Below are 19,227 nucleotides of genomic sequence, written 5' to 3' on the forward strand. Positions count from 1 at the left end.
TGAGTTCCAGCTATTGCTGCCAGGACTACTTGGAGAAGTCAATCTGGAAAGTTCTTAATCCAAGTCTGAATAGCTCTTTTGCTTTCTCAAGCCTTCTGTGGCTGGTCTCTGAGGCAGCTGACATGTTCCCTTGGTTTAGCAAAGTGTTCCCAGGCATAGGTGATTATGTCACCCCTGAATCGCCTTGTCTTCCCTCTACCACAGATTTGGTACTTCTGTTCATGAATGTTGCAAGTTGAGATAGTCAGCTTTAATATTAATGCTCTGATATCCTCAAAGGAATAAATGCTCCCTTTCCTCAGAAGCAGCATGCTGCCTGATGTTTATTCAGGAGACTTGTTTGGGAGACTGAGTATTTTAGGTTTTAAGCAAATTTGGGATTTTTTTTTTGGAGGTAGTGAATTTGATTATTCTTATCATACAGAGGTATCGTTCATCCTATGCAAGGTGTGCCCAGGAAGTTGAGCCAATGCTGTCTCCCTCTTAGCAATTTGTCTTAAGCAATCTTTTTTAGAAGAACTATATACTATTTTGATTATTATGGAAAAATGCCAAGAACTATATCTTATGCCTCGAGAGAAAAAGCCTAAACATTTCTAAAGGACAAGATCAGGGATTTGGAATCCTGACAATTAATAGGTCCCCGAGATACTTGTGTGGAGCTTGTGTAGTTATGGAAAGAGTTGGATTCCCTCATGACTCGAGATTGAGTAAGCTATTTTTTTCCCTGTTGTTCAGTATTCTGAATATAGAAAGTAAGGGTGAGACTCGGTTGCTTGCTGTGATGTATTCAGCGTTCTGTATTATATTTATATCAATTACGTGGGGATCACTTTCCCACAATTTGAACTTTATTTCATCACTCTTCCATTCTGCCTTTCCTTCTGAACGTATAGTGAGCGTTAGTCGCCTTAGCTTTGCGGAAATTACTTTGGAAACCACTCGCAAATGAGGAGTGGGATGATATTGGTTTGTTTAAATTGACTTATAACCTTCATTTCCTTGTGGGACTCCTATTAAGAAATGTCCTTAGATTTGGACATGGGCTGACTTGTATAGCACCAGGCATTATTTCTAACTTGATGTTCCTTGGTCCAGACACACTTTTGCAGATAGATAGATATATATATTTTTCTGTAATTGAATAGGGCCATATTCCTCAGGCATGGCTTCCCCCACCTTGTTGCTTCTTTCCTGAAATATTGTTTGTGTGATCCTGGAGTATTCATGTGACATTCCGGTCCTGTGCAAACTTTTGGATAATGCTTGATGGTTCTTCGTCTTGGCACTGTGGGATTCAAGTTGATCTGGGGACTGCTGTTATTTCCCCTTGCTCTCCCCTGCACATATTCCTTCTTTCACCTTTTTTTGAAGCCGGAAGAATCATTTTTTTAATATATGGATTGAGTTTTGAGAATTCTGGAAGTGAAATCTTATGTAGAATTCCTCTATATATCCTTATGTATATTCCTCCTTTACTTTGTCAAGTGAGATGGGGTGAAGGTTAATCTTCTGCTAGTCATCCCTTTTGGTGATATCAGACAGTCTGGCTACATATATGTCCAGTATTTCCTTTTTTCCTCTATCCTTCATCCTTGTCATTTCTCCTTATCTCTGACGATGTTATCTCTTGCGTTATGTTTTTCTCCTATTGGCCTGTGTTCTATTTTTATCCCACACCAAGCACCTTTCTAAGAGTTGTGATTATGCGTATGGATACAGTAGTCTACAACCCAGAGGTTATGAGTTCAAATACCACCATAGCAAGTTCAGAAATTGAATTCAATATTTGTGGGCTGGCATCTGAAAATAATAACCATGAAAACCCAACCCAACTTTGTGGTTGACTCTAGGGGCAATTGGATGGGCAGTAAATGCTGCCTTGCCAGTGTCTCCCACATCCCAAGAACAGATTTTTTTTTAAAAAATGATATTGCCTCTCCACAACATCATCTAAAGGTGCTTTAGACATTGTTAACCTGGAACCAGTCGTGAGGAGATGTGTATCATGTCATAACTTCCCAGTTTCTCTTTCTCCCCATCCCCCCCTCTTTTCTGGAGGCTTAGTTCCTCTCGGTCTTATGATGATGGAACAGTTGTGATTGGAATGTATAAATATTACTTTGCTTTTTAGCATTGTGGAATAGTGCAGTGGTATATTTTGGCTCCATTGCTTTTTCTCGCAACAAAATTCCACATCCTTGCAATTCACTCAAGCCTGAAGGTCCTGTGATGCTAAAATAATTTATTAGACTTTCTACATTGTGATGTACTACAAGCATGCCCCTGAAACTTTATGCACTTTGTAAAGAGTGATCCAAAGTTTGAAATAAGAGGTGACTCTTACTGGCCTGACTCATGGCTGATATTGTTACATTTATTCATTTCTTGTACTGTGAAGCAGTGCTTTTATTATGTTTGTAAAATATGTGTGTGTTTCAGCCACATAACAATTAATTTCTTAATATTTTGCAGCACTGTGTAGTTAGTTTGTACTTTGACATTCCAAATGAATGTGTGTTTTTTGAATTCCAAATGAATGGACGTTTTATTTTGAAGTTTTTAAAATTATTAGATGAATCTTGGAATTCTAATTTTAAAAGTTTCACTTCAGCATTGCATCATTTTCTTCTCTTTTTAGTCTGGGGGCAAATTTAAAATTCCAAAGAAGAAAAAGATCTCTGAGAAGGACAACGTAGAGACCCATTCTCCTCTATCCCGACTTGCTGATTCAAAAATTGAAAATTTAAAAGCATCGCACGTGAGTTGAAGTGGAATTACATATGCAATCAAATTCTTTTCCTACCTTCTAATTTTACGAACATACGAATTAAGAGCAGGAGTAGGCCATTCGGCCCTTAAGCCTGATCTGCCATTTGCTAAGATCATGGCTGATCTGATTGTGACCTCAACCCTACTCTCCCGTCTACCTACTATAACCTTGGACTCTTGTTAATCAGGAATCTATCTAACTCAGCCTTAAAAATATTCAATGACCCTGCCTCCACCGCTTTCTGGGGAAGGGAGTTCCACAGACTCATGACCCTCTGAGAGAAAAAATTTCTCCTCATCTCTGTCTTAAATGGGAGACCTCGTATTTTTAAACTGTGTCCCCTAGTTCTCGTCTCTCCCCTAGTTCTAGTCTCTCCCACAAGGGGAAACACCCTCTCAGCATCTACCCCTTCTAGTCCCTTCATGATCTTATATGTTTCAATAAGATCACCTCATTCTTCTAAACTCCAATGTATACAAGCCCAACTTGTCCAACCTTTCCTCATAAGATAACCCCCTCATCCCAGGAATCAGTCGCGTGAACCTTCTCTGAACCGCCTCTAAAGCAATTATGTCCTTTCTTAAATAAGGAGACCAAAACTGCACACAGTATTCTCGATGTGGTCTCACCAATGCCCTGTACAACTGTAGCAAAACATCTCTACTTTTATATTCCATTCCCCTTGCAGTAAATGACCACATTCCATTTGCCTTCCTAATCACTTGCTGTACCTGCATACTAACTTTTTGTGATTCATGTACTAGGACACCCAGATCACTCTGTACCTCAGAGTTCTGCAATCTCTCTCCACTTAAATAATGTACTGCTTTTCTAGTCCTCCTGCCAAAGTGGACAAGTTCATATTTTCCCACATTATACTCCATCTGCCAAATTTTTGCCCACTCACTTAACCCATCTATATCCCTTTGCAGACTCCTTATGTCCTCCTTCACAACTTACTTTCCTACCTACTTTTGTGTCATCAGCAAATTTAGCAACCATACATTCAGTCCCTTCATCCAAGTCATTGATATAGATTGTAAATAGTTGAGGCCCAAGCACTGATCCCTGTGGCACTCCACTTGTTACATCTTGCCAAACTGAAAGTAACCCGTTTATGCCTACTCTCTGTTTCCTGTTAGCTAAACAATCCTTTATCCATGCTAATATGTTACCCCCTACACCATGAGCTCTCACTTGTGTAGTAGCCTTTGATGTGGCACCTTGTCAAAAGCCTTTTGGAAATCCAAGTACACCACATTCACAAGATCCCCATTATCCATGTTGCTTGTTACTTCCTCAAAGCACTCTAATAAATTAGTCAAACACGATTTCCCTTTCATAAAGCTGTGTTGACTCTGCCTGATTGCATCGAGATTTTCTAAGTGCTCTGCTATAACCTCCTTAATAATAGATTCTAGCATTTTCCCTATGACATGTTAAACTAACTGGCCTGTAGTTCCCTGCTTTCTGTCTCCCTCCTTTTTTGAATAGAGGAGTTACAGTCACTATTTTCCAATCTGATGGGACCCTTCCAGAGTCTAGGGAATTTTGGAAAATTAATACCAATGCATCTACTATCTCTGTAGCCACTTCTTTTAAGACCCTAGGATGAAGTCCATCAGGACCTGGGGACTTGTCAGCTTTTAGTTCTAATAATTTTTCAGAACCCTTTCCCTGGTGAATGTAAATGTTTTAAGTTCCTCCCTCCTTTTCATCTCTTGATTCAATTTTCTCCACTCCTTACCTGGAAAGGAGTTAATTAATGCACTGGAAGCCCCCTGGTACCTTGTCCAAGTGGCTCCTCTTCATGTGTGAGCCTAGAGAGTGAATGTTAACCAGTGGTATGGCTGTTGGGCTGCCCAATCTTGTTCTTGCCAGAGCATAAGGTAGATTCTCTTAAGGCTCTCTTTTGTCTCCTCTTGTAATAATCTTTACCTCGCGAATGTAGAAGGGTGCCTTTACAAATACTAAGTATATCTAGGTTAGAGTGCAAGAGATTATAGAAATCAGAATGTATGGCTATACTAGCCCAGTTACAGGCAAAGGTAAGTGTATCACTTAAAGGTGTAAATTTACTTAATATCATGAAAGGTGAGATTATGCAGCTAGTCAGGATGCTTACCTAAAGTAAGGTGCCCAAAACGGAACAAACTACAGCCTAACCAGTGATTTGTATAGGTTTGGCATTACTCATTTGCTTTGGTAATCTCTATCCCTATTTATGGCAAAAAAAACAGTAAACAACCAATACTCCACTCAATAATAAGATTGAGTGATATCTATTTATGAAACCTAGGACCCCTAATTTTTTAATAAATGGTTTTATCAACCTGTCCTCCCACTTTTAAAGATTTCTGTGTCTGATCGCTCTCTCTCACATCTACTCCTATTAATGTTTTACCATTTAGTGCATTGGTCCTCTCTTTATTCTTTGTCCTAAAGTATATCACCTTACATTTCTCCGCATTACATTTCATCTGACATCGATCTGCCAAATCTAATAACTGGTTTATGTCCTGAAGTTACTTATAGTCCTCTTCAAAGTTGACATCTGTGTTTTAGGCCGAGATCATGCAGATTATATAAATCAGTAGCTGACACGTTCCAGTGGGGACATTGTTGGCTTCAGAAAATTAGAATTTAGGCTGGTTTATGGAATATAGGTTTTTGAAAGTGAAATATCAAATATGGTGTTCTGTAGGCGCAGTCTGTGGAAGTAATACCTGAGTAAGTTAAATAATTCTCCTAACAACCATAATATGATGTATAGTTTCATATTCTCCTCTGCTCCTAGCAATCAGCAAGATCTTGTTGTTTGTTAGAAGTCTGTTATAATTTCTGACTATATCCTGTTTCACTACTTAATTTTAAAAATAAAACCACAGAATACAAGTCCAGCTCTGCTACGAGAGCATAGAGCAATGGATCTCCATTCTGCAAGTAAAACTTGGAAGATTCACCTCAATGTTCAGATTTAATTTTGCAATTACATTTTTTTGAACTACTTCAAATATTTGTTTTTGAGATTGATTATTCTTATGCAAATGAAATATATTAAGGCATTCATCGTTTTCTTGGAAAAGATTTTACTCACTTGAACTTTGAGTTGGTGCTATAGATCACACTGTTCTCTACTCTGTCGATAACCTGGGTGACTACAGTGAAGATGTGAATGGCATCAACATTCTCTGCTCACTGTTCACATATTATGAGCATTTTGGTAGGAAGAATAAGGAGGCCACACATTGCTTGGATAATAGTTTAAATGGGGTATAGGAGCAAAGGGATCTCAGGGAACAGATACACAAATCACTAAAAGTATTGACACAGGTTACTAAGGCCATAAAAAAGGCAAACTTAAACACTGGGCTTCATTTCTAGAAGGATAGAATTGAAAAGCAGAGAAGTTATGTTAAACTTATATAGAACCTTGGTTAAACCACACTTGTAGTAAGTACTGTGCACAGTTCTAGTCTCCATATTATAAAAAGGATATCGAGGCATTGGAGAAGGTGCAAAAAAGATTCACAAGGATGATACCAGACCTGAGAGTATATACTTATCAGGAAAAGACTAAACAGGCTGGGGCTCTTTTCCCTAGAAAAGAGAAGGCTGAGGGGTGACCCGATAGAGGCCTTTAAGATAATGAAAGGGTTTGGTAGGGTAGACGAAAATGTTTCCACTTGTGGGGGAGTCCAAAACTGGAAGGTCATCAATATAAGATAGTCACTAATAAATCAAATAGGGAATTCAGGAGAAACTTCTTTGCCCAAGAATGGTAAGAATGTGAAATGCGCTACTACAAGGAGTAGTTGAGGCAAGTAGCATAGATGCATTTAAGGGGAAGCTAGATAAGCACGCAAAGGAGAAAGGAATAGAAGGGTATACTGACAGGGATAGATGAAGTAAGGAGGGAGGAGGCTTGTATGAAGCTTGTATGAACGCTGGCATAGACCAATTGGGCTGAATGCCCTGTTTCTGTGCTGTAGACTCAATGTATCTCATAATGTCATAGGAAGGAAGTCTCATGATGATGCAAAGAGAAGAGTCTGTAGAAAATGGTTACTTTCAGGCTGCCTCAAACCAGCAGTTTTAAAGTGTAAAGTCTGGCGATGGGACTAACTAGAGACATTAGTTATGGTACAATTATCTCCCTGTAACATTTAGGAATATATTTCCACTGTTAAAATTTAAGATTTGAAGAAATTTTTGATCTGTTTACAGAAACGTTGGCCATTCTCCTATAATACTTTCAATAAAACAAGAAATCAAGACTCGATTGTTTATAATCAAAGGAGGAACTACCCTTCAAAGCATAGCTTTCCAGGAGTTGGAGTACAACTGAAGTAAGAATATGATCATTTTACAAATCTGTTTGTTCAGGTATCTGTATATATTTCACCATTTTGTAGTAGTATATTCGTTCATTATTTAAAAAATTGAACTGGCAGTGTTGAAGTGTGGTGGGTTGTTCAGTCAATCTGCTTAAAACACCAGGAGAAGGTAATTTTGATCAAAAAATGGTTACAGGATATTACTTATGTTATGTCTCAAGCCGCTTAATGCCAAATGTGTGTTAAGTTAATCAACCTCAACTATAGTGAATCTGAAAGTGACAAATGCCTCTAACCTAGATCAGGAGTGAATGCCAGTATTAACCTTTCTACGCTTGTGTTGGTAAACGATTGTCCTTGACCACTGAGTTAATCCCTTAATTTCTTGTTGCCTGTTCTATAATACTCCCATAACTGTTTATCATTTTATTTTATTTCCTTGCAATACATTAGTTTATTTCATTTGCTTTGGTTGTCTTTTTAGCTTTCATGCCATTTCTATCCTTCATTTGTTTTTATAAGCTCTAATAGCACGGGTGCGGTAGCATAGTGGTTATGTTACTGGACTAGTAATCCAGAGTCATGAGTTCAAATCCCGCCACGGCATGGGGAATTTAAATTCCATTAATTAAATTCAATTAAATAAAATCTGGAATTAAAATACTAGTATCAGTAATGGTGGCCATGAAACTACCGGATTGTCGTAAAAACCCATCTGGTTCACTAATGTCCTTTAGGGAAGGAAACCTGCCGTCCTTACCCGGTCTGGCCTATATGTGACTCCAGACCCACAGCAATGTGGTTGATTCTTAATTGCCCTCTGAAATGGCCTAGCAATCCACTCAGTTGTAAAATCTTGCTTAAAAAAAGTCACAAGAATAAAACCGGACGGACCACCTGGCATCGGACCACTAGGGACACGACAAAGGCAAACCAAGCCCAGTCGACCCTGCAAAGTCCTCCTCACTAACATCTGGGGACTTGTGCCAAAATTGGGAGAGTTGTCCCACAGACTAGTCAAGCAACAGCCTGACATAGCCATACTCACAGAATCCTACCTTACAGCCAGCATCCCAGACTCTTCCATCACCATCCCTGGGTATGTCCTGTCCCGCCGGCAGGACAGACCGACCAGAGGTGGTGGTACAGTGATATACAGTCAGGAGGGAGTAGCCCTGGGAGTCCTCAACATTGACTCTGGACCCCATGAAATCTCATGGCATCAGGTCAAACATGGGTAAGGAAACCTCCTGCTGATTACCACCTACCGCCCTCCCTCAGCTGATGAATCCGTCCTCCTCTATGTTGAACACCACTTGGAGGAAGCACTGAGAGTAGCAAGGGCACAGAATGTACTCTGGGTGGGGGACTTCAATGTCCATCACCAAAAGTGGCTCGGTAGCACCACTGCTGACCGAGCTGGCAGAGTCCTGAAGGACGTAGCTGCTAGACTGGGCCTGTGGCAGGTGGTGAGCGAACCAACACGAAGGAAAAACCGACTTGACCTCGTCCTCACCAATCGACCTGTCGCAAATGCATCTGTCCATGACAGTATTGGGAGGAGTGACCACCGCACAGTCCTTGTGGAGACGAAGTCCCGTCTTCGCATTGAGGACACCATCCGACGTGTTAAATGGGATCGATTCAGAACAGATTTAGCAGCTCAAAACTGGGCATTCATGAGGTGCTGTGGGCCATCAGCAGCAGCAGAATTGTATTCCAGCACAATCTGTAACCTCATGGCCCGGCATATTCCTCACACGACCATTACCAACGAGCCAGGGGATCAACCCTGGTTCAATGAGGAGTGTAGAAGAGCATGCCAGGAGCAGCACCAGGTGTACCTAAAAATGAGGTGCCAACCTGGTGAAGCTACAACTCAGGACTACATGCATGCTAAACAGCGGAAGCAACATGCTATAGACAGTGCTAAGCGATTCCACAACCAACGGATCAGATCAAAGCTCTGCAGTCCTGCCGCATCCAGTCGTGAATGGTGGTGGACAATTAAACAACTAACGGGAGGAGGAGGCTCTGCAAACATCCCCATCCTCAATGATGGCGGAGTCCAGCAGGTGAGTGCAAAAGACAAGGCTGAAGCGTTTGCAGCATCTTCAGCCAGAAGTGCCGAGTGGATAATCCATCTCAGCCTCCTCCCGATATCCGCACCATCACAGAAGCCAGTCTTCAGCCAATTCGATTCACTCCACGTGATATCAAGAAACGGCTGAGTGCACTGGATACAGCAAAGGCTATGGGCCCCGACAACATCCCGGCTGTAGTGCTGAAGACTTGTGCTCCAGAACTAGCTGCGCCTCTAGCCAAGCTGTTCCAGTACAGCTACAACACTGGCATCTACCCGACAATGTGGAAAATTGCCCAGGTGTGCCCTGTCCACAAAAAGCAGGACAAATCCAATCCGGCCAATTGCCGCCCCATCAGCCTACTCTCAATCATCAGCAAAGTGATGGAAGGTGTCGTCGACAGTGCTATCAAGCGGCACTTACTCACCAATAACCTGCTCACCGATGCTCAGTTTGGGATCTGCCAGGACCACTCGGCTCCAGACCTCATTACAGCTTTGGTCCAAACATGGACAAAAGAGCTGAATTCCAGAGGTGAGGTGAGAGTGACTGCCCTTGACATCAAGGCAGCATTTGACTGAGTGCGGCACCAAGGAGCCCTAGTAAAATTGAAGTCAATGGGTATCGGGGAAAACTCTCCAGTGGCTGGAGTCATACCTAGCACAAAAGAAGATGGTAGTGGTTGTTGGAGGCCAGTCATCTCAGCTCCAGGGCATTGCTGCAGGAGTTCCTCAGGGCAGTGTCCTAGGCCCAACCATCTTCAACTACTTCATCAATGACCTTCCCTCCATCATAAGGTCAGAAATGGGGATGTTCGCTGATGATTGCACAGTGTTCAGTTCCATTCGCAACCCCTCAAATAATGAAGCAGTGCGAGCCCGCATGCAAGCAAGACCTGGACAACATCCAGGCTTGGGCTGATAAGTGGCAAGTAACATTCGTGCCAGATAAGTGCCTGGCAATGACCATTTCCAACAAGAGAGAGTCCAACCACCTCCCCTTGACATTCAACGGCATTACCATCGCTGAATCCCCCACCATCAACATCCTGGGGGTTACCATTGACCAGAAACTTAACTGGACCAGCCATATAAGTACAGTGGCTACAAGAGCAGGTCAGAGGCTGGGTATTCTGTGGTGAGTGACTCACCTCCTGACTCCCCAAAGCCTTTCCACCATCTACAAGACACAAGTCAGGAGTGTGATGGAATACGCTCCACTTGCCTGGATGAGTGCAGCTCCAACAACACTCAAGAAGCTCGACGCCATCCAGGACAAAGCAGCCCGCTTGATTGGCATCCCATCCACCACCCTAAACATTCACTCCCTTCACCACCGGCGCACAGTGGCTGCACTGTGTACCATCCACAGGATGCACTGCAGCAACTCGCCAAGGCTTCTTTGACAGCACCTCCCAAACCTGCGACCTCTATCACCTAGAAGGACAAGGGCAGCAGGTACATGGGAACAACACCACCTGCATGTTCCCCTCCAAGTCACACACCATCCTGACTTTGAAATATATCGCCGTTCCTTCATCGTCACTGGGTCAAAATCCTGGAACTCCCTTCCTAACAGCACTGTGTGAGAACCTTCACCACATGGACTGCAGCGGTTCAAGAAGACGGCTCACCACCACCTTCTCGAGGGCAATTAGGGATAGGCAATAAATGCTGGCCTCGCCAGCGATGCCCACATCCCATGAATGAATAAAAAAAAAGCCTACCAATTGCAATCAGAAGGCATTGCAGTATCTTATGTTCACTTTACCTTACAGGATAGTCTCCAACAGCTAGCGTGCCATCAGAGGCAACCAGGTAGTATAAAAGAGGCAGCACCAGTACTGACTGAGACAATGAAATTCTCTTCGAGAGTTAGTGTTTCTGGCTGCATTTGCATTGTGTCCATCTTTTGATCTGGGTGAGGCTGTTATCAGCTCACATATTCGGGCATGCAATGTGCTTTAGCCATTGCTGACCTGTACGGATCTTCCACAACATTGGCAACGGTCTGTGACTTTTTAGTAAACATATGGATTTTTGTGATGCTTGTGCGTGAGTAGATCCATTATTTATCTAAACATCCCTACAGTATGAAGAGGGAAAACTTGACAGCAGGGGCTCATATTACAAAACTGGAATGGATGTTGTTCCATAATGCAAAGAGGGCATTACGCTCAGCAGGAACACGACTGTAGCTGAGAATTGTGCTGAACTGCACTAAAACTACTAATAACTGCAGTTTCTTGAAATACTAAATCCTTTTAATGAACGCAGACTTTTATTTTTCCTAAGTCCTTTTTTTGGTTTATTTTAACAGTATTCTCACTAATTCCTTTTTAAAAATGTGTTTGTGTTGCACTTTGCCTACAACAGGGAAGCCAGAATTGTACTCAGAGATGTGCTGATGACAGATTCAGGAAGACAACATTTGCTGCACGTAAAAAAGAGAGACAGTAGCAATGTCGAAAATACTGACACTTCACATGCAAAGCATCACACATCAGCAACCAGTGAACTAAAAGATAATTGTCACGTGGAAACCAAAACATCTCACCAAGATAGTCAGTCCAACATTTTATCCAGCAGGTGGGTTCTTGAGCTTGCTTCGACCAGCTGCTAAACGCACATGCTGTGGCATCAGTTTTGTTCCGCTCTTTGTGAAGTCTGCAAAGACTCACCTGTGCAATATTGCCAGCATAATTGTTTGCTGCCGAAACTTTAAATTCCTATATATGTAAATTGCATTCCTCTTCATTTATCCTCAATGTACCTTAGGAGAGGTCAATTTTCCTCCAAAAATCACTGGGACAGTGTCCAGGAGATTTACACCCTCTGAAATAATTTGATCTTTGCCAATCTTATAACTGCATAAAAACACTGATCCTCTCTTTTTTTCAACCATGTGTATATATAGTCATCAGCAGATCTTTGCTTTTCTCCCAGTTGGAAAACTTTTGCTTGGTTTTTGGAATTGGATGATTCTACCTCATTTCAATCTGGTCACCTTTCAACGTTGAGAAGTATGTGTTCTGTTTGCTGGAGTTTTTTTTTACTGTGGTACATGCCTGCACCAGACTTCAAGTTCTGCATGCCCTCTGGAGATTTAGTTGAAGACTAGAATTTTTTTTTTGCCCAGTGTGTCTCCATCTGTTGGAGTCTGAGTTTTTATAATTAGGAATACAGTCCATATATATATTAAAAATAAATACATTAAAAATCTTGTCTGTACTCCACTTTCTGTTCACAAACTTCCTATTGTCACTATTTTTGGTCACACTTTTTATGTCTACATTTAACATTGTAAATACTTGTTTAATCAATTATAATGGGAATTCCCAATCCAGACCGATCCTGGTGATGCCATCATTGCAGGCTGTGACCACTAGTGGTATAGCTCCACTCTATTTTGACAGTGAACAATGCCACAGGAGATCTACTGGTATCTTAAGCACAGACATTCCAGATGTGAGAGAAAAAAGTCCTCCAGCTCAAGGGGACATAGTAAGCATTCATATGACTGACATATTTGAAGAGTGTTAGGTGTGGCAGCATTAGACTGTGGTGAAAAGCCTTTGTGTTCTCCTCAAACCCAACAAGGAGACTTTTGCCCTGAAATCACAAAAGACAAAAGATGCTATGGAGGCTCCACTATCTCGTGATGTGGGTATGCCTATTTTAAAGTCTTCTAAGCAGTATTCTAAGCTGAGGTATTTTTTCTAAGGAAGTTCTATATGGCATCTTGGTAAACTGCCTACTTACAGATGAACCTCTGACCTTGGGTTGAAGTTGTCTTTACTCATGGTTCCGAATGTGTCCTTAAATAGTTGGTCAATGGTACTGCTCCAGTTAGGAATCAGTGTTTGACGTTGCTGGCATGACCTCAAGTCTTCTGTTTCTGGGGAGTATTGTTTACCTTGACACCACATTTGACAAATCATCCATTTTTGGGTGTACTCTTGGCTACTGCCTCTGCTTTTAAGTCATAACCAAATCCAGACCATGTTAGAGTTGCCTACTTCTATGGGCTTTCTTGAATTTCCTTTCTATTTCTGTTATGGAATATCATAAGCTCATTTTCAGAGTTGATTTTGGCATGTTGCGTCAATGGCCCACAGATTTTTATAGTAAATCTTGTATTTTAATTGTGATCTAGGCTATTCCTAGATCTTGTCTGGAAATTGTCAGCTTTCTTTTTCCAGACATGACTACCAATTTTTTATTTCATCAAGTTACATCGAAACTACAGCACAGAAACTGGCCATACGACCCAACTGGTGTATGCTGGTGTTTATATTCCACATGAGCCCCCTCCTTCCCTCCTTCTTCATTCCATTCCTCAGAGATTAAATACAAACTGCATAAATATCTTCAGTGCTTTGGTATATTAAAAATGTGTGTAAATCTAAAAAAAAATAATCATATTAATTTGGCTAAAACCGAATTGGGTAACCTCTTTGAACAATGTACAGAAGGGTGGTATGAGCTAACAAGTTTGAGAGTTGTTGGATCATTTGAAATATGGCCTAGACCCAATTGCAAGGCAGCCATGTGGAACAGTCCTCCTTTTTGTAAAACATTATTATTGCCTGGACTTGCTGTCCAAAGGAGATATTTTACGATGCTTTGGTTTCAAATCATTGATAACCTATCTCTATTCCTTTGACTTTTATGATGTGAAGGATAAATATGATATAGTACGATCTTCACTTATTCAATGTAGTTTATCTTTGTCTTGCTATACTTCCACTAAACTGATTTGGAATATTTGGGCTTTGCTGTGGTAAGTTTTCCATTGCATATGTAGCATACACTGTAGACTGCTCCTAGTGGTGGAGAAACCAAAGGCTGACTTGCAAGTAGGGCTTTTATATAGAATGAGAGCAAAGGCACAACAACCGACAAAATGATGGTGGGAAACTGGAGCCCTTCCACCTGCCTTCATTCAAGGCTCACTCAAGCCATTGTTATTCTTGACAATAAATTTGAACAAAACAATCTGATTCAGTGGCTGTTAAGTTTTTTTGAGTTGGGCCTAATAACAAAAAAAATGCTGTATTTTTGTGTCCTTTTAGCTAAGGATACTGGTAGTGATGAGTATACAAAAATAGACACTCTTTCTTGCTCTCCTCTTCTTCTCGCACACTTTCCTCCTTCACTTTAGCTTCTCTCGTGCTCTGTTCTTTTTAGCTCTTCAACAGTTTTCTTCCTCCTTTTACTTTGTTCAGCATTACAGGGAGAGAGCATGGATAAAATGAGGGAGCCAACAGGTTTCTTAACCAGCTGGCAAATGGGCTGCTGAAATAAAAAAAATTAGGCCAGGTTAATGGTAAACGTTAGTTGGGACTTTTCAACCATCCTGGGCAGTGTATGTGAGTGGGGAAATATCACCTGATTTTCAGAGTAGAAAACTAGAGGGACACTCCCAATAACCTTTTCAGCTGGAGGACGAACCGTACTCGGACAGAGGAAGACCATACTCTGCTAGGTAAATTGTGCTTCCACCTACAATAGCAAGTCAATGGTCATTGCAATGTTGCATTAAAATCATTAAGGTCCTTATTTATTGCAGTGGAAAATGTGACATTCTTTAGCCACAGGTAATGTGTACACTTCGCTATAGTCTGATACTGGACTTGCTGCTTCTATTTTATTTTTCTTCTCCTTTTCTCCCTCCCTCATCAGAAGCTCCTCCTTAAGCCAAGAGGGTAAGCAACTTGTTAATTTCCCATAACCCCTTGATGCCAATTAGTAGGATATGTGACAATGTGAGAAAAGATTCATAATATCTGTTCTCCTCCTTCCAGGCTTTGGTACTACATGGTACTCATTTTTTTTTAACAAAAAAATTATACCACTAAATTACCATTGGGCACTTCAAGTGCTTAATCCCTTCCCTGTTTGTGAAATGCTCACCATTTGAATGTTTGCGGTAATGAGTGGGGATAGTTGTGAAATTATGTGTAAACGTGTATTAACATTGCTATGCGAATACAGTGTAAGCAACCCTGTATTAAAACTGGGCACAGAGTGGTTTGTTCATCAAGATGGTAGGTGCTATTTTCCTGTTGTGTTTAGGTTTTTCTCTTTCAAACATTAACTTTTTTTGTTGGATTTCAAAATATTAGTCTTTTTATAAACTCTTTCCTCTGGTGTCTCAATTTTCTCCCCAATTCACCTCCCAAAAGTTAATTTATATCCCAATGTCATTTTCTTGATGGGACTAAATTGTCCTTAGCCTCCACTATCCCCAGTGCAACATGTCGTTTTGTACTTGCAGAATAGGAAAGGCCTTTCCACCCACCAAAAAAAATGCCTATGCTGAGTTTATTTTTAATGGATTGGTACTGAAAGTCTTTTCAAAGTGTAATTTACTGCACTTGTGAATTTGTGGTGTCCAACTTCTTCAGTAGGGTAAAATGTGTTCCTGGGAGACTAGGTGGTGCAGTGGGTTTGATATTGGCCTTTCATCTTTGAGACTTTAGTTAAAATCCAGCCCATATTAATAGAAAAAAGGTTTCCTGTCTGCTGGCTGTAATGTGTAACATGACACATGTTTGGGATGTATTGGTATAGTTCCTAGTGGAGATGAGCCAAAGCACAAAACTGGCCCTAATTTTGTATTAAGTTAGCAATTTCACTCACAGGCCACAAGATGGCTTGTTTGTCAAATAGAAAAATGCCATAAGGGGTGCTTCTCTAAAGTTGGGGCTGAGTAAGCTTTACTCTGCATCTAACATAGTATACCTCCGCTGAGAGTGCTTAATGCTGACATTGGATGTCCAAGATGAATAGTCTTCCATTCTTGTGTGCAACTATTCTTGTCACCTTTATCCACACGAAAGACAATCCCTCCCCTTGAGCTGTTTCAGTGTCCTTGCATAGAAATGCAGATAATATAACTAATTTCTTACTCTTGCAGAACAGGTGTTAAATATTGAGGGCTGAGAATTCTCTTAATTAGTTATTAAATGTTTATCAGCATGGTTTAGTTGGCAGCTTTCTCACCTTGGATTAGAAGGTTGGAGGTTCAAAACCCCCTCCAAAATGTAAGCACATAATCTAAGCTGACACTTCAGTGCAATAGTGAGGCAGTGCTGCATTATCAAAGGTAATGTCCCTCAGATGAAATGCTAAGCCAAAGCCCCATCTGCCTGTTTAAATGCACTAAAGTCCCCATTTCACTGTTTGCAGAAGAACAGGGAGTTTTCTGACTCTGGTGACACCATGAAAACTGATTAACTGGTCATTCATCTCACCAGATCTTGCTGTGCACAAATTTGTGGCCATGCATGCCTACACTCAAGTGACTGCATTTCAAAAAAAAGCAGAGATGTTGCCCAGAAATGTTAGTGCTATATAAATGCAAGTCTTTGATTTTATCTGAATCAAAGCTATTTTGATTTTATTCTGTAACTTTCTAAAGTTTGCTGCACTTCACCTGACCAAAATTAAACCTCTGTGGAAAATCTTGTTCAAATGCCTCCATGGCCTCACCCTGCCCTCCAACCTCTGCATTCCTCCAACTCTGGGCTCGTGCATCCCCATCTTCCTTGGCCCCACCAATGGTGGCTGTGTTCTCAGCCGTCTAGGCCTTAAGCTTGGGAATTCCCTCCCTTAACCTCTTCGTCTCTCCACCTCTTTCTCCTCCTTTTAAGATGCCCCATAAAACCAAACTCTTTGACCAAGCTTTAAGTTACCTGTCCTAATATCTCCTTCTTTGGCTGTGCCAATTTTTGTCTGATTTATGCTACCGTGATGCGCCTTGGGACATTTTACTACATTAAAGGTGCTATATAAATGCACGTTGTTGTATGCTGTACCTAAAATTGAACATTAAGTGTTAATGCAGATACTTTTGCATTTTGTAATCAATTTACATTTTTTATGATTTTATTTTAATAATTTCTTTTCAATGTAATTGAACATTCCAAACCTAGTTCAACAAAGTTCTATTCAACTCCATCTTCTTTACATATAGCAACTTTACATATTAGAAATGATCCTACTTAATCCATGCAAACAATAATTCCAAAATAACAATTATAATATGCATATCACACAGGTGGATGTATAAGAGGAAATTACGGTGGATATGGTATGTCACTTGCTAAATTTTGAAGTTGGGTTCAGATAGTTTGTTTCAAAATGGATGTAGTTAATATGTTGATAAGCTATTGTATGAAATTTGTGTAACCTTAGTTTCTGAATGATATTTTACTCATCCTGCTCTTTGAAATCCAGCTTTTAGTGTTGTAATGCAGTCCTTCGTATTCAGGTGACATCTTCTTTTGAAGCTCTCTCTTTGAAAAATCATCTGAATGCAGATATTGCATTACAGTTTTCACATGCTGTTCAAACTGGCTGCTGATTCAAATTTTGCTAGTTGCATCAAAACCCAAGCATGTTTTTTTTATTTTGGATTTTGCACTGCAGCGATTATGATGTAAATGTTTGCAATGTGATGGGAAGAGTGGGTAAAAGAAGCTTTTTGTTTGGTGTGCTGCAGGGATGTTAAATGTCTTATGCATGTATGTAGGATTTTCAGTTAATAGATGGAAATACATAAATGTGTTATTTGAAGCATTAAATAAGTTATCTATGGATGAGAATCAATGGCACAGCATTATGTTCCCACTCTAAATGGAAATTAAAAAAGTAATTGACAATATGATGTGAGAAAATTTTAGCTTCAAAGCTTGTTAATAGCATCTAGTGGAATGCGTTATTAACTTCAGTAATGCTAAGAGAAGTTAGGGTGCTTTTCTGCCCCGTGTTATAGTTGGAGAAATAATTAAATAGTGTTTTTAGCTTTGGGGCTTTTATTTCTATATCTTAGTGGTGGATGTGAGACTGTGGCTGGGGAAAGTTGGGGACTGAAAAATTTAAGTGATTAAAAAAAGAAAATGGGCTGTACTGCAGTTGCAGATCTCAAAGCAAAAAGAGCTGGAGAGCCAATAATTTTATTTAGCTACAGTTATAGCATTTGGATGATTTTATTGGTTGGTTATACATATTTTTGCATTTTCCACCTTTTTTCTTTGAGACTTTTAGCATAAACCTATTCTTGACTGCACACACAAATTAATTAATTGTTTGAGCTTTCTACACATTCGAAAATCCACTTGTAAGGAGGCTATGTCTTGTAGATTTGTTTGTTTTGGGATGAGATGTTCCATCTCTTTGCTCTGGCTGGCATGCTGTTTTCTGATCTTCATGATTTGTTAGATGGAGGTAAGACTTTTCCCCTCTCCCCAGGCTATACATCAATTGCAGCTGGGCGACCCTCTCTCACGCTCTGCCTATACAGCTATAAAGAACAGGAAATGCTTGAGAATGGCCTGGATGTGGCCATTCTCAGACTTTTCCCACAGCAACAAATCGGACCAGGAGCTCCCTAGTATAGAACAGGGTATCCAGCCTTTTGGACCACGAGATTGGATTCATACACCATAGTTAAGAAAGAAGGCTACGTCTGATTAAATCTCTTTTGGGTCAGGCAGAATCGTGCATAAACTCCATATTCAACATAATCACCTTTTCTAATAAACATTTCTACATTTATTGAAGAAGCATTCTAAATCATTGCAAACATCACTGGATTTGAGAGTGTTAGTAACACTGTACTATTCTCAATTGGCACTAATATATCTATATATAAAGTACATATAAAAATAATTGAGACATGGGTATGCATGAAATATCAGACTCCCATGCACTAAGATTAGCTGGCCTGGTTTGCTCCTTCCTTCCTTTACCTCATTCTTTTCCATACTTGGAACTGGCCGATTTAATTTTCCTTCTCTACTTTTTATTCCTTCTGCTATCCTTTTTGCTGAATCCTGTTTTATTTGTATCTTGACCTCCTATTTCTTATCTACTTGCTATTTCTGATTGCTTTTGTTTTCCCTGCCACTCCCTCTCCAATTTAAATGACTCTTCACTTCCCTATTTATCTGTTTTACCAGTGCATTAGCATCCTTTCTGTTCAAGTGTAGCCCACCCTTCTTCCATCTTCCCCAAAACCGATCTCT

General features: G+C 40.4%; 1 protein-coding gene across 3 annotated transcripts in view; it reads left to right on the top strand.

Moving 5' to 3' along the window:
- senp7 (SUMO specific peptidase 7) overlaps nt 1-19,227 on the top strand; it is a 77,816-nt gene that overhangs the window by 11,486 nt on the left and 47,103 nt on the right. For 2 of the 3 annotated variants that reach the window (XM_067993098.1, XM_067993099.1), the window contains exons 4-6: nt 2,642-2,761; nt 7,001-7,122; nt 11,570-11,782. In XM_067993098.1, the coding sequence (XP_067849199.1) occupies nt 2,642-2,761; nt 7,001-7,122; nt 11,570-11,782 (455 nt within the window). The remainder of the gene's footprint in view (nt 1-2,641; nt 2,762-7,000; nt 7,123-11,569; nt 11,783-19,227) is intronic. The other variant, XM_067993100.1, reaches the window with a different exon arrangement.

The sequence above is a fragment of the Heptranchias perlo genome, chromosome 11, assembly GCF_035084215.1.
Source record: "Heptranchias perlo isolate sHepPer1 chromosome 11, sHepPer1.hap1, whole genome shotgun sequence".
Lineage (NCBI taxonomy): Eukaryota > Metazoa > Chordata > Chondrichthyes > Hexanchiformes > Hexanchidae > Heptranchias > Heptranchias perlo.